Genomic DNA, 13030 nt, shown 5'->3' on the forward strand with positions numbered 1-13030 from the left:
AGGCTAAACATGTCTTGACTCCAGTTCTGTAGCCTATAGAGTGGTGTAGTTTGTAGTCCTATGAGTTTTTTTGAATCGGTTTGTGTTTAAATGCCTGAAATAAGGTGTGTGGTTATTTACACGTTTTGTTCTACGACCTAAAATACATCATTAAATGTTCCACAATTCATTTACAAAGCGCTTACGTGTCTAAAAAACGGCGCTTGCTAACAAGTGGCTTTTTTTTGGCGGTATTCAAAAATCCAATGTAACAGAGAAGATTGATATCATTATTCTCACCTCACTCTCAAACAGAAGCCTGTCTCTAAAGGGTTAAAATAGTCCTTTAAGGCTTAAAACATACATAACTGCTTTCATTTATAGATGTGATTTCAGAATCTTTGAGCATACTTCATGTAGAGGACGAGTCTGTCTTTCTCCCTGCATCCCTCTCTTTCCCCTCTATCCTTCTCTCCATAATTAATTACTCCATTATGACAGAGTGGTACACGACACAGCTAACTTTGTGGCCAAAGTGAAGACAAATGGAACCACTGTAGGCTAATTACTGTATGCCAGTAGAAAGTCATACAAACACTTTACACTACCCTTCAACTTTTTTTCTGGCAGCCGCCGGGTAATATCTCAGAGAGGAAAAGCATCTGTACTTTTGGATGGCAGCTTACTCCTATAATTTGGCTATATTCCACAGAGAATTACAGACTAATTGTGCAATATGCGTTAATTAACACAGGGCAATCAATATACCTCAGTTTGTCCTTGCTCCTTCAAACATTTACAAGAAAGAGTCACGCAGGCATATTTTAAAGGAAGATTCTGGTTTATTTTCCATCAATGTCTCCGTCTGCAGATTGCGTCAAGCAGTTTGAAGAGAAGGTCAGATGGGAATAGGTTCGCAGGGAAAAAATGATGATGCGCTGGTTCTTCGTGCTACTGTTAAATTGGACTCTAATGTTAATCACTTCAATTTCCTTCTAGACCCACTTTCAGGCAATGGCTGTAATGGCTGATAATCAGTCAGTTCTGGTTTGGAACAACTGTGAGAGTTGGTCCAGATGATATTTGATGTGTGTGATTGACTTAAATATGCTATTATATTACCTGATCCTGCTTAGTTATTGACAGTTATTTTAAAATGTTTACTTTTAACTTGTTTATTGTTGATGTTTGCCATTGTTCTGCAAGGAAGTAGAGCAGCACTTTGCCTCTGGCATTTAAAAGGTTGCATGGACATGAGAAGCAAGAGCAAACAAATCTAATTAAGACCTATCTAATTAAAGTGGCCATCATCAATATTCCCATCCAGACAAAGTGTCACATGATTACTTCTGTGTGACTATCATTGTTTGTACTAAACTATTATCAACTTACTCTGCACTTCCCCTCAGCTCTACTGGTTTAGCATCTTTCAGCTCATTTTTTGGGGTTTCTGGCCCCCAACTCTAATGTGTTGTTTGAGTCTCATCATTTTCATAAGCAAATTGTCCAGCTCCAGCAGGCAGCAGTTTTAAGCAAAAGCAAGAATTACCACATCGGGGTTGTATGCCTCTGTCTACCAGTCAAGTTGCTGTTCCAGAGCTGTGGGGCTGAATAATGGCCAAAATATTGGCACACAGACATATAAACGGTCTAAAAACCCAATATACCGTACCTGCACAGCACCATACCACAGAAATATAAGTTTAGTGACTAGCTGGTGAACATCATGGAGCATTTAGCAGCTAATGATCAAAATATTTCTCTTAGGAGTTGGTAGAGACCAAAGACAGAGCTAAAAGGACATTAAAATATCACTTCGCCAAGTGGCCAAAAATATGGCTCTGAATTTAGGCAAATGTTGCTGTATGTCTGCTGAATGTGAAAATAGGCAGGTATGTTTGCAATATATAGCACTATATTTGGTGAGTATGTTGGTTTCGTTAACTTGTTTCTGCTGCTCTCAAGGGGCTAAGAATAAACTCCAGGCTTAAGACTGGATGTCTTTACCCCAACTACAGTATAGGCCACCAGGGGTGTACAGGTACTGATGATAAACAATATTTAAAAATGAAATATTGATACTGTGTTATTCATACACATATCATATCTTTTTAACAAAAAGTTATTTAATTCTAGTCAGGAGTTTTTTCTCTGTCCATTAATGTTGCATTGATGTATTTTTGACCACTAGGAGGCAGGAGAACTGTAAAACAGGCAGTGCAACGGCAGAAAAGCTTTGAAAGTTTATCAGAGCTTTTAAAGAGCGATTTACGCTCTGGAAACAGTTGTTTTCTGTTGCCGGATACAAGGTGTTGACCCAAACAGTAAATGTGCTTTAAAGCCAAAACCACGACATAAAATAGGCTAAACGGGTCAGTAGAGCACCAGAGTTGGTGATAATTCTCTCAATTTCAAGGTAAAAATATTCATTAAAGTATCTAAAATAGCAGCTGAAGTATAATGCTTAAAGACTGGGGTAACGTTGTACTTCCACAGCTTTGTAAACATTGTGTGGCAGCCATCTTAAATCATGCCATTAAAGTGACCTTTAAAAAGTAGTGATTTGAATAGAAATGCCTGCCTATTGAAGCTCTGTGGTATGAGAATAGGTCTGCTTTACTATTCCTCATAAATGTTTGCAAAACAGCAACATTAATATCTAAAGATGAATGTGAGGATTTATTGGCTGCGTCCCAGACTCGTACTAAACTCTACTACTAAAAGTACTAAAAAGTCCAAAGTTGCAAGTGTTTGAGTTAATGGCGAGTGAACAGAGAGGGAGACCTTCATTTTCTACAAATCTCTTCAACATACAGCTCACAAAAGCCTTTCTTCTCCATCTGCTGAATAGTGCCCAGTCATCCCACTCACTGTTTAGACAGATCACTGTCTACATCTCTAGCTCAGTTCACTTGGTGCATCCCACCACCTCCTCATGCTCCTCTGCAGTCACATCACACACAGTCCTGTGAGGTTTCCTGCACACTTCTTGATCTGCTACTGAGGGCCGAGCTGAGCTTTCTACTTCACAATATCTCATATTGCTGTCACACTTATCACAGTGGTTGAGGAAAGGAAAATACATTTTTCCTGTTACCTTATTTCTCAGAGAGGTCAGAGGTCAGGCTCAGATGCACATCAGCAGCAGCCCTGGGTTTTTTGGTAGGTTTTAGTGTCTTGCTTAAAGACACAACAGTATAGTGAATGCACTTTAAGACAACAGCTCCTTCTGCCCCGTCATCCTCGCCAGCATGTCTGTTTCTGCTGTATGTAAATGTAATTGATAGACAAGCCCCGTGGTACACTGACTGTTGTTCTTCCATAAATATCCTTTGGGTTTCCTCCAAATAAATGCTGTTGAGATGCCAAATCGTACCCCTTATCTAACTCTGAGAAAGAATCACATTACATTTACTAATTTACCTTCATTATTGGACAGGCTACTCCTCCTAAAACACATGCAGACCTATGAACAATTTGTATTCCTATTTGAAGCCAATAAACGCATAAAATATTAATTTAAAAGATACATTTTACAATATTTTTATTCTTCCTTAAAAGGTGCTATTTGTAAGAAAAGTAAAAATTTTAGTCTCATTCCCAACTCGTCAAATACTTACGCTTTGGAATTGTAGGACAGGTCGACTGCCATTCCAAAGTGTCATTATTTAATGAGTTGGGAATGAGTCTCAAAAATCATCTTTCTTTCAAAAGGCACCTTTATGTTCCCTCACATCGCCATTTGGAGTGAAGAGAGGTAGAATCATGTTTGGGTGGAGTTTCTCTTTTATTTCTGTAATACTGTCAAAGAAAAAGAAAATACTGTGATATAAATTTTACTGGTTTACCACCAGACAACAGAGCAGCGTCATTCCTTGGTCTGTGAGACTCCAAAATTCATCCTTAGTATTCCACTTTATAAAATTTGTTTGTTTTGTTTTCCTGTAGTTCATGAAGCATAAAGGGACTCAAACTCAGTTTCATTTTGCAACCCTGGTGTTTTAAAATGACAAAAAAAAACTTTGAAACCTTGAATGTTGTGTCCTGTGTTCCATGTAATCTTTTTAACACTAAATCAAAACAATGATCTTTCTCTTATACTTCAGTTTCAGTTTTTAGGGTAGTTAATTATTCATTCATATTCATTCATACCATGTAGCAACACTTGAGGAAAGGCCAGGGGATGAATGAAGGTAGTCGGATTTATCATCTTGGGACCATGAGCGTTGCACAAAATTCCATGACAAAGCATGCAGTAGTTCTTGAGATATTTCAGTCTGGACATAAGTGGTGGACCGACTGACCAACAGACTGACATTGCCACTTATGATAGAGCCACAACACAAGCAAGGCTAAAAATGTGTGAGACCACAACATGGAAACACAATTCAGGTGTCCTTTTTCTTGGAGACCTTAGTATTGGGAAAAAAGTTACAGAAAATATTGAAGTGTTAAATTTGTTAATAAAATACAACAATTAAATCAGTGTCTTGGATGGGTGGAAGCATTGGGGGACTCTACCGGAAAACATGTCAATGTGATGAACTATGTGCGCATTTCAGGCAGCATTTATTCCTAATATCATATATCCTCTTTGTTCAATATTTATCTTTGTGTGAACAGTGCATTCATCCAGCTTCTGTTTCATGTTAAATAAGAGATGAGTGAATGAACAGATGGCATCGCACCACAACACTTGTTGTACTCTCTCCAACTGCTATCCCCTGTGAGTTTGTTTTTGTCAAATATGTAATCTTCATATCTACATCTCTCAGATGTCACTGTGGCAATGCTTTCATCTCATACGCTCAAAGCCGAGGCCCCCGCACATGCTCAGTAGTGTCAACAAATAACTCCATCCAAGTGTTTATTGAACAACAGACACAAGACTCAGTCGCTGCTGCTGCTACAGAGAGGAACCACACCGGCCTTTCATCCATCATCGCTTCATACCTTCGTTTTTCTCTCCAGTGACAGACTTGAAGTCAGGCAAAGTCAATAAAGCTGAAAGAGTCAGACCTTTTCAACCTGAAGGGAACAGGTTCTGTGTCACAGTAATATTCAGACTGCATTTAAAAGTTCTAGGTTTAAAAAAGTTAAAAAGAAAAAAGTAAAAGCAGCAATCAAAAAATCACAATCAAAAATGAAATTAATAAATTATTAGAAGTTGGACTCAGCGAAGAAGTACATTTTTCTTCCACTATCAGCAGAGCACTCTGTGAGTGGTGGGATAATTCTGCTCAGCTTTCAACAGATTACTGTCATTTTTCAATTATGCAAAATCCTCCCACAGCCGTTAGCTGAAGAGAGGAATAGCCATGCAGAAATTAAGTGGTATAAAAAGGTTCGCCCTTTCAATACCCCGCTGCTGTGATTTGAAGTGAGCTCTTACAGCAGAGAAGTATATTATATATATATATATATATATATATATATATCTATATAAATAAATATATACACCTCATGTTGTGCGTTCAATTAGACTCAGTTTTAATGGAAAAGTTAAAGAAACACAGCTTGAAATACTTGGGAAAGTTTTGTTGAGGAGGTGTTACTGCCCTGTCAGAGCCAATGTTTATCAAATGGCTCTAACTGAACAAGTTTTGGTTGCTTTCCTTAAAATCATATGACCGCACAATAAAAAACTGCTCAACATATATGCAACATAAATTCACCATCATGCATCAGGTCCAAATTAAACTAGGTTTAAGCCTGAGTGAAGAAAATGTCACAAAACAGAATTAAAACTATTTCGTCAACCTGAAAAAAATAATATTTAGCCCCGGCTGTAATAGAGAAGTTAGGCCTTTACAGCCAGGAATAGTAGAGAAGTTCTGTTTTGATGGAAATGTTTAGTCAGGAGGTGTTCATGCTGTCACAGAGCTAGTGAGCTTTTAGGAAACAACTGTAGCTAAACAAGTTTGGGTTAGTTTCTGTGCAATTTAAAGGGAGGAATGATTAATCGATGAGTTGTCAACTATTAAATTATTTGCCAACGATTTTGATAAATGATTAATTGGTTTGAGTCATATTTAAGAAAAAAGCTTCAGCTTCTTCAATGTGAATATGTTCTGGTTTCTTTACTTTTCTATGACAGTAAACTGAAAATCTTTGGGTTGTGGACAAAACAAGACATTTGAGGGTTTCCCATCACAACCACATCTGTGTCCCCAGTTATTTTTAAATTGTTTTCCCCTGGGTCATAGATATGTGAATACAGGGAAATGAAAATGGCCTGCCGGTGCAGGATGTGACACATGGAACTCAGTTTGCTAGTTTGCAGTGCACTCTCCTGGTTCTAGGCTCTACTCATTCAGCACATCTGTCTGCTCGCCCTATCTCTTGTAAAGATATCAGCCCCAGCTCTCACTTGTATCCAGATCTCTGTGCACCTCAGGATATCCCACATCTGCCTACCTGGCGGCTTGTCTGCTTGTTATCCCAGCACTTATCCACCATACCACACATCACTATCATAAATGTCATTACTTCACCTCACCCCTGAGTCTGTGCCTTACACCTGGGTCTACCAAGCAACCACTTTGTAGCAAAGTCATCTCGGCCTTTGGGTGAAGTTTTTCACTATTTTCTGACATTTTACAGACAAACAACTAATTAATTAATCAAGAAAATACTTGACAGATCAATCAGCAATGAAAAGAAATGGTAGTTGCAGCCTTAACACAATTTAGTGTTTGGTTGGAACCATGAGGATACTGGAAATGTTCCCACAATAAAACATCTTAAAGCTGTACAAGTCAATATTTTCATGTAAATAAAGGATCAAATGAATAAAGAGACTGCCTGCAGCTTTACTGCTTTAGTTCCTCCTCATGCTCTCATGCCCATCTGATGAAGCTCTGAAGCAACTTGAAAAGATGAAATGATGTTGTTACATGTTGTGTTTTGCTGCGCCCCAAGTGTCCAAAGGAAAATCTATTCAGATTTAAATAAATCCTAAAGCAGCGATTTACTCTGAAATGAACTGCCTGAGTCAAACAGAGGAGGAAGTCGAGTGCCAACCTTGCCAATGGGGTAATCTCAACATTAAAAAACATATGACAGCTTTGCGCAACACTTTGGTTCCTTTATCTTAATAAAACCAAGTTCATTGTTGGAGCACACCAATAGGAGTCTTTATAAATGTGAGAAGGACAAATGAAAATCTGTTCACACATTTTTAAAACTCCCCGCTGGTGAGCCGCCACAACAAAGGTATATTAATTTTTGATGAAGCTAAAGGAGCATCTTGTTCCTATTTCATAATGAATTCAAATACTCCTGAATACTTTATGTTTTGAGGAGTTTTCTGTATGTGTAGCACCCAGTGGGGACTGAGTGAGGAAGTGTACAGTGTTGTGTTTCTCAAACTGTGGGCTGGGATCCAGACTTGTTCCTGTGGGCTCCTTTATTGCTTTAAATAACAAGCCCATTTTTCAACGTGATAATAAATTAATTTACAGGAATAGAGGTTGCAGTCTGGAAATATTTAGGAAATATTTAACTCACCACTCCGTAAGCAACCGTGTCGCTGTAGGATCGGAGCTCGGGGTAGATGTTGGACAGGAACCAGCTGAATGGTCGGCACTTGAGTCTGGATCGCAGGGCTTTCCTCTGAGAAATGTCCCCGATGTCTATTCCTGAGTTCTAGAGAAGGAAGTAAATACAAGCACAAGACACAAGTGCAAATGTGAACTTCTCCAATGTTGCAAGAAATCAAAAATAATGAGCACAGAAGTCAGGGCCTCGGGGTCAGTTCAGCACTACTGCATCCTTGGAGTGGCGATGTAAGTGCTCCAAATAATAACTGAGCAAGACATCAAGTGTCTAGAGTGGATATCGGTCAGTGAAGAGAGGCTGAAGTGAGGAATTTTTTTGAAAATAAGAGTGTGACACAGAAAAATGGATGAATGAATACATTGGTAACATTTTGTTATTGATTTCTCATGTCGGCCAAAGAAAATTCTAAACATTTGCTGGTTCCAGTTACTCAAATGTGAGAAAATTCTGCTGTTCTTTGTTTGAATCCATTGTAAATCTGATTTATGGTTAGCTGGATACAACAAACAACATGACACAACATCAACAGGGGCTCTGGGAAATGAACTGATTAATAGAAAACAATAACGAACTGATTCATATTCATCACTAGTCGTCATTTGAAGCCATACGTTAGGTAACAGCGGCTGTGAGCACTGTTTCTAAAAGGTATATTCTCACAGAACAGACAGTATTTGAGAAAATGTATGTACTGTAGTTACATTCCCCCGGGTTAGTCCTTTCAAATGCAAATCTGGACTCTGTGGAAGTAGACCTGAGGATTCTTAGTTTCAGGTGATTATACATTACTCAAAACAATTACGTTGTAGTCATTAATATACTACTATTTTATACATACTAATATATTCTCTGCCGACAGAGAAATACACACTGGACCTTCAAGCTTCGATTGTGCAGGTTTTGGGAAGATTTTGGTCTGGACAGTTTTTCTGGACCTGGCAACCCTGCTCAACCCTTCAATAGGTCTAAAAGCTTGGTGTGTCACAGTAACCTCATTTTAAAATGTAATGAACCCGCAGTACTCACTCATAACATCAATAATACGATGTGCACCCACAGCACAACCATCCTCCACAGGTGTGTTCGAACATTACTTATACACAAGTGATTCTCCAGTGGGCCGACATGATGGATCCAATCATGGTTACTAGGAGATATGTGACACAGCCTCTGAACATAAATAAGCATGTACGCAATTACGCCCACACACACCTTCCCACACACAGAGAACAAGCATAGTATCAGACTGCCAACAAACACACACACACACGCGTAATGTTTACCTGTAGTGGAACGTTCCAGGCCATGTAGACGTGACTCCTGTACTGGTCCATCCAGACATCGGCCACCCTCAGAGCGTTCCGACGCACGAGGGCTGTCAGGTTGGCTGTGTAGGGTTTGTGGGCGCGCTCGATGTGTGCGATCCTGGAGCAGGGCAGGACCTCCACGCTGCCGCCACACTGCCACACCTTCGTTACACACACAAAAACACAAACACGTTAGCAACGTCAGATTTCCAAAATATAAGTATGGATATTCTTGTACTTTACATGCCAGTTAAACCTTTATCCTCTAAATGGGGAATTAAATCCCTGCTGAGTCTCAGCAGCCTGCTTGATTGAATTAGTGTGAATAGAAAGGTATCACAGGAGCGCATGCATGCCCACCCAGGTGCTTGCTATGTTTACCAGTTTGCAGTTTGATGGCGGAGGGAGCTGTCACATACGTCTACACAGGCCTAGTTAGCATCATGACAGGCTCATGAAATATGAAATAAATGTTCTAATGTGGTTCGCCAGGAAAGCAACACAAGTGTGCAGCCCTCTGGCACGCTCTGACAGATGGAACTATTTAAGGCCTATATTTATTTAAGGTGTACATATATTATAAGCATGTGTATGTTAGAGGGTAAATGAGCTCCATGTGTGGCTAATTTTTATGTGGCATTAAATCAGCTGTTTTCATCTCCCACCTGCCGAGTGACATTTTACTTCTCTTAATTTATTAATCTTCAGTGAAAAGTTCCACTGCCTATGCCTGTTATTCTCTGACTGTCAGCCCCCCCCCCCCCGTTAAGTGATTACACTGTGATTACAACTGATTACAGCTCGATTTATCAACCTCTGGTGATTTCAACACCTTTAAGTGCTTCAGAACTACTTAATCTTTAAAAGGTGCATTATGTAGTTTTGGGGAAGAAAAGAGAACAATCGTCATTGACTGATTTTTTTAATGACTGAATAAACTGAATTAACACACTGACCCTAAAGGACAACACAATTTCATTTCTGTTTTACTTTGTTTATGTTTGTGTTAAATTTGAATTTCTTCTCCAAAACTACATAGTGCACCTTTAAATTAACTTAGCCTATTCTGGACTTAAGCTAACTGCACAAGAATGGAAAAACTGACATGCTAGCTTGACAGCGGTGAGGACTAACAGTTGGATATGGTTGGCGATGATAATGACGCGCTGTGCTCAAAGTACATCTCCACTGTGCCTTCTCCTCAGCAACAGCTAACCCAGTTAGCACAAAGCAAAGCCTACAGCGTTAAGGAGTAACTGTTGCGTTGGGTAGCCATTTACGATAGTGGCATTAACAGAGTTGTTAATTTAAGTATTTATTAGAGTAAAAAAAGCTAAGAGAGATGGTGGAATGTAGCGAACTAGCCGCTAACACATATCTTGAGCTACAGGACAGTTGCTGTCAGGCTAGTTAGGCAGTGCACTTCTGGAGGGAGGCCTGCAGGGGTGGGGGGATCTTTTTTATTGGATACTTTCAAAGACTTTTTACATGCACAGGTACTTATAATTCATGCCGAAGGAAAGGAAACAACAACAACAAAAAAGCACGTCTCATTTAATCAACACTTAATGGAAACTGAAACTTAATCTTCTATCAGATTTTCGATGTTTAGTCAACTGATGCATTTGCAATGGTAAGACATGTTTCTGACTTTCATGAAGTAATCCACTACCAATTTCCGTGATAGTACTGCTAATACAGCAAGCCCCCTTAGGAGTTTGGTGTACTGACAAAACAAGTGCTGGGAAATGAAGATTTAAATAGAAACGCCTGTTCTCACTATTCCAGTCCTGCACTTTGTTTGTGTGTTTGCGCTATAATCCCTCCTGCCGGCCAGCCTCCTTCTCTGTATCCTTCTAAAGCAAAGAGCTACTGGAGAACAACAGTAAAACTGTGGCACTGGCCCGGCGCCCAGGCAGGAGCACCAGCCACAGCCAAATTCTGAGATAATACACGCTTCCCTGAGAAATACCTCAACGTTCTCTATAAAGGATTTACAACACGGGGTTAGAGTATAAGGAGCTATTCTTCGAGCATAACAATCTATGTCTGAGCGTGTGGGTGTGCACAGGGAGATAGGGAACAAGACGAGGAAGAAAGCGGACAGTGAAGAGAAAGAGGAGCGATTCAGAAAAAGTGTGGAACATAAAACAGTGAAGGTATAACAGTGAAGGAAGATAAAGTGGGATGTATAGAGAGAAGAAGGAAGTGAAATAGAGGGGGAGAGAGAATAAAAGCTCCTTTCAAAAAGCTTGGCAGCTCCTTTTTTATTTAGTTTGTATCTTCTTTCAAAATAAAAGCCTACCTCTGTGGTATAAAACAAGGTCATGCGTCAACTTTTACCCATATAACATCACGTAACATCATCATGACGTCAAGTAGCCGTAGTCAATGTGTGTGCGTTGGCATCCAATGCTTGGAAATTGTGTCTGGCTGATCTGTATGTGTGTCACCCAGACAAGACGCAGCACATTTACATCCCTAATTGACTCTCAGTATGTCCTCTTTGGTTTAACGTGGAACGAATCTCGCTCGCGGACTTGTGTTTTTAAAAGTTTTAATGAGAAAATGAGAGGCGGAAGGCGACAACAAATGAAGTTGTGAATTATAAATCACGCCGAGGACGACCACCCGTCGTGATAAAAAAGACGGAATGAGACAATGAGCACTAAATATGCGCAATATTACACCACGCCGCATATGAAGCTTCATAAAAGCAATCTTTATCACAATGGGAGCATGCGGGCCAGAGATACGGAGCGCTTCTGCAGGAACTGGGGGAGAAAAAAAAAATCCCATCGCTGATAACAAAAGGCGCCTGTGTTTGGCATGAGGGAGATAGAAATAGAACAAACTGGCTTGGTTCTAACTTAAACCTTGGGTTGAACTCAACACATGATGAATTAGTCAGAGTAAGAGCAATGCCCTCGAGACGCAGAACTGATTCTGTCAAAATATCACTGCTGATTTTCATAATCATTGATCTGCAAAGAGCTCTTTTGTAGCGCAGTCTGCCACTTTGACAAAAAAAGGAAATATTGACGTTTCTTGTCATTCCTGATGTGTTTATAGTCTAATCCGTGTGGTGTGAAATAACTGACACTGACGATGTGTTTGTGTGTGTCTAGGCGGGTTATATTAGATGTCAGGTTCCGACTTCAAACACCCCTGTGGCACTGGAAGTGTTTGCTGTGGAGGAGAAATGTCAGTACTGAATGATGTTCTTGCTAACCTTTTGCTGCCTTTCAACCATTCAGAAACCTCACATACAAATAGACAGACCCTGAACACAACCCTGACGTTCCAACAACCACACAACAGGCTCAACAGTAGCTTTCAAGTGTCTCTCCGCCGAAATCGGGTTCATTTCAGTTCAGTGTTTGTTGTCTCGTTGTCACAATGTTTGCAGCGGAGGGCAACTGATTTGCAGCACTGTGCTGAGTCTTGGCCCTCTATCAGCGCATAGGCCAAAGTGTAATGTGGGCAGAGCTTCCGACAGCTGGAGGCATCTGATGCAGGGTCAGAAAAACATGGACCGCCGAGGTCGCAGTGTCGGCGGTGAGATCTCCTCCCATGGAGAGACCATCTGTTTGTGGCCTTGCTGCTTATGCTGCACTGAATAAGCCATCCAATTCTCCCCTGTGCCAACGTCTACAGGTGTACAAGCAATTTGTCTCTACAGTAGGGGCTTATACTGGAGAATTATATGCCAACAAGCTCTGTAATAGAGAATAACCTCTCTGGATGTAACAGAAGTAGTCATGGTCACTGCACTGCGAGGAGCTAAGGAGAAAGCCATTATCAGACTTGTTATAGTTGACTGTTGGAGCCTGACATTCAAGCCTCCTATGGAGAGAGTCAAGGCCGAGCCCAGCACAAAAGCCTTTATGAGCCGCATTACTGCCAATGTGCCGAAACAACAGGACACTTTAAGCTTTTGGCAGATTTAGTCATTTATATTCATGACATCATATAATGTTTATGATATCAGGTCAAAGCCATTTTAATAGAAATATTTAGAGTACTATAAACCGCATTATGAGTATCTTTTGCTTGTTTGAGCTGAACCCATTCAGCTCCTGCTGTCACGGCAACACCAATAACCCAAACTGATTCTTGCTCACTTACAGAAGATTGGAAATATCTTGGTTCTTAGATCCATGGCGATGTGTAAGCAGAGGATT

General features: G+C 40.1%; 1 protein-coding gene across 2 annotated transcripts in view; it reads right to left on the reverse strand.

Annotated features, from left to right (window-relative positions):
• Nucleotides 1–13030, reverse strand: part of LOC311263766 (polypeptide N-acetylgalactosaminyltransferase 18-like) — a 169149-nt gene that overhangs the window by 40593 nt on the left and 115526 nt on the right. For both annotated transcript variants that reach the window (XM_084364063.1, XM_084364062.1), the window contains exons 7-8: nt 8823–9008; nt 7489–7626 (exon numbers count right to left, since the gene is read on the reverse strand). In XM_084364063.1, coding sequence (XP_084220189.1) covers nt 7489–7626; nt 8823–9008 — 324 coding nt within the window. The remainder of the gene's footprint in view (nt 1–7488; nt 7627–8822; nt 9009–13030) is intronic.

Source organism: Pagrus pagrus (genome assembly GCF_965226575.1).
Source record: "Pagrus pagrus genome assembly, chromosome: 10".
Taxonomy (NCBI): domain Eukaryota; kingdom Metazoa; phylum Chordata; class Actinopteri; order Spariformes; family Sparidae; genus Pagrus; species Pagrus pagrus.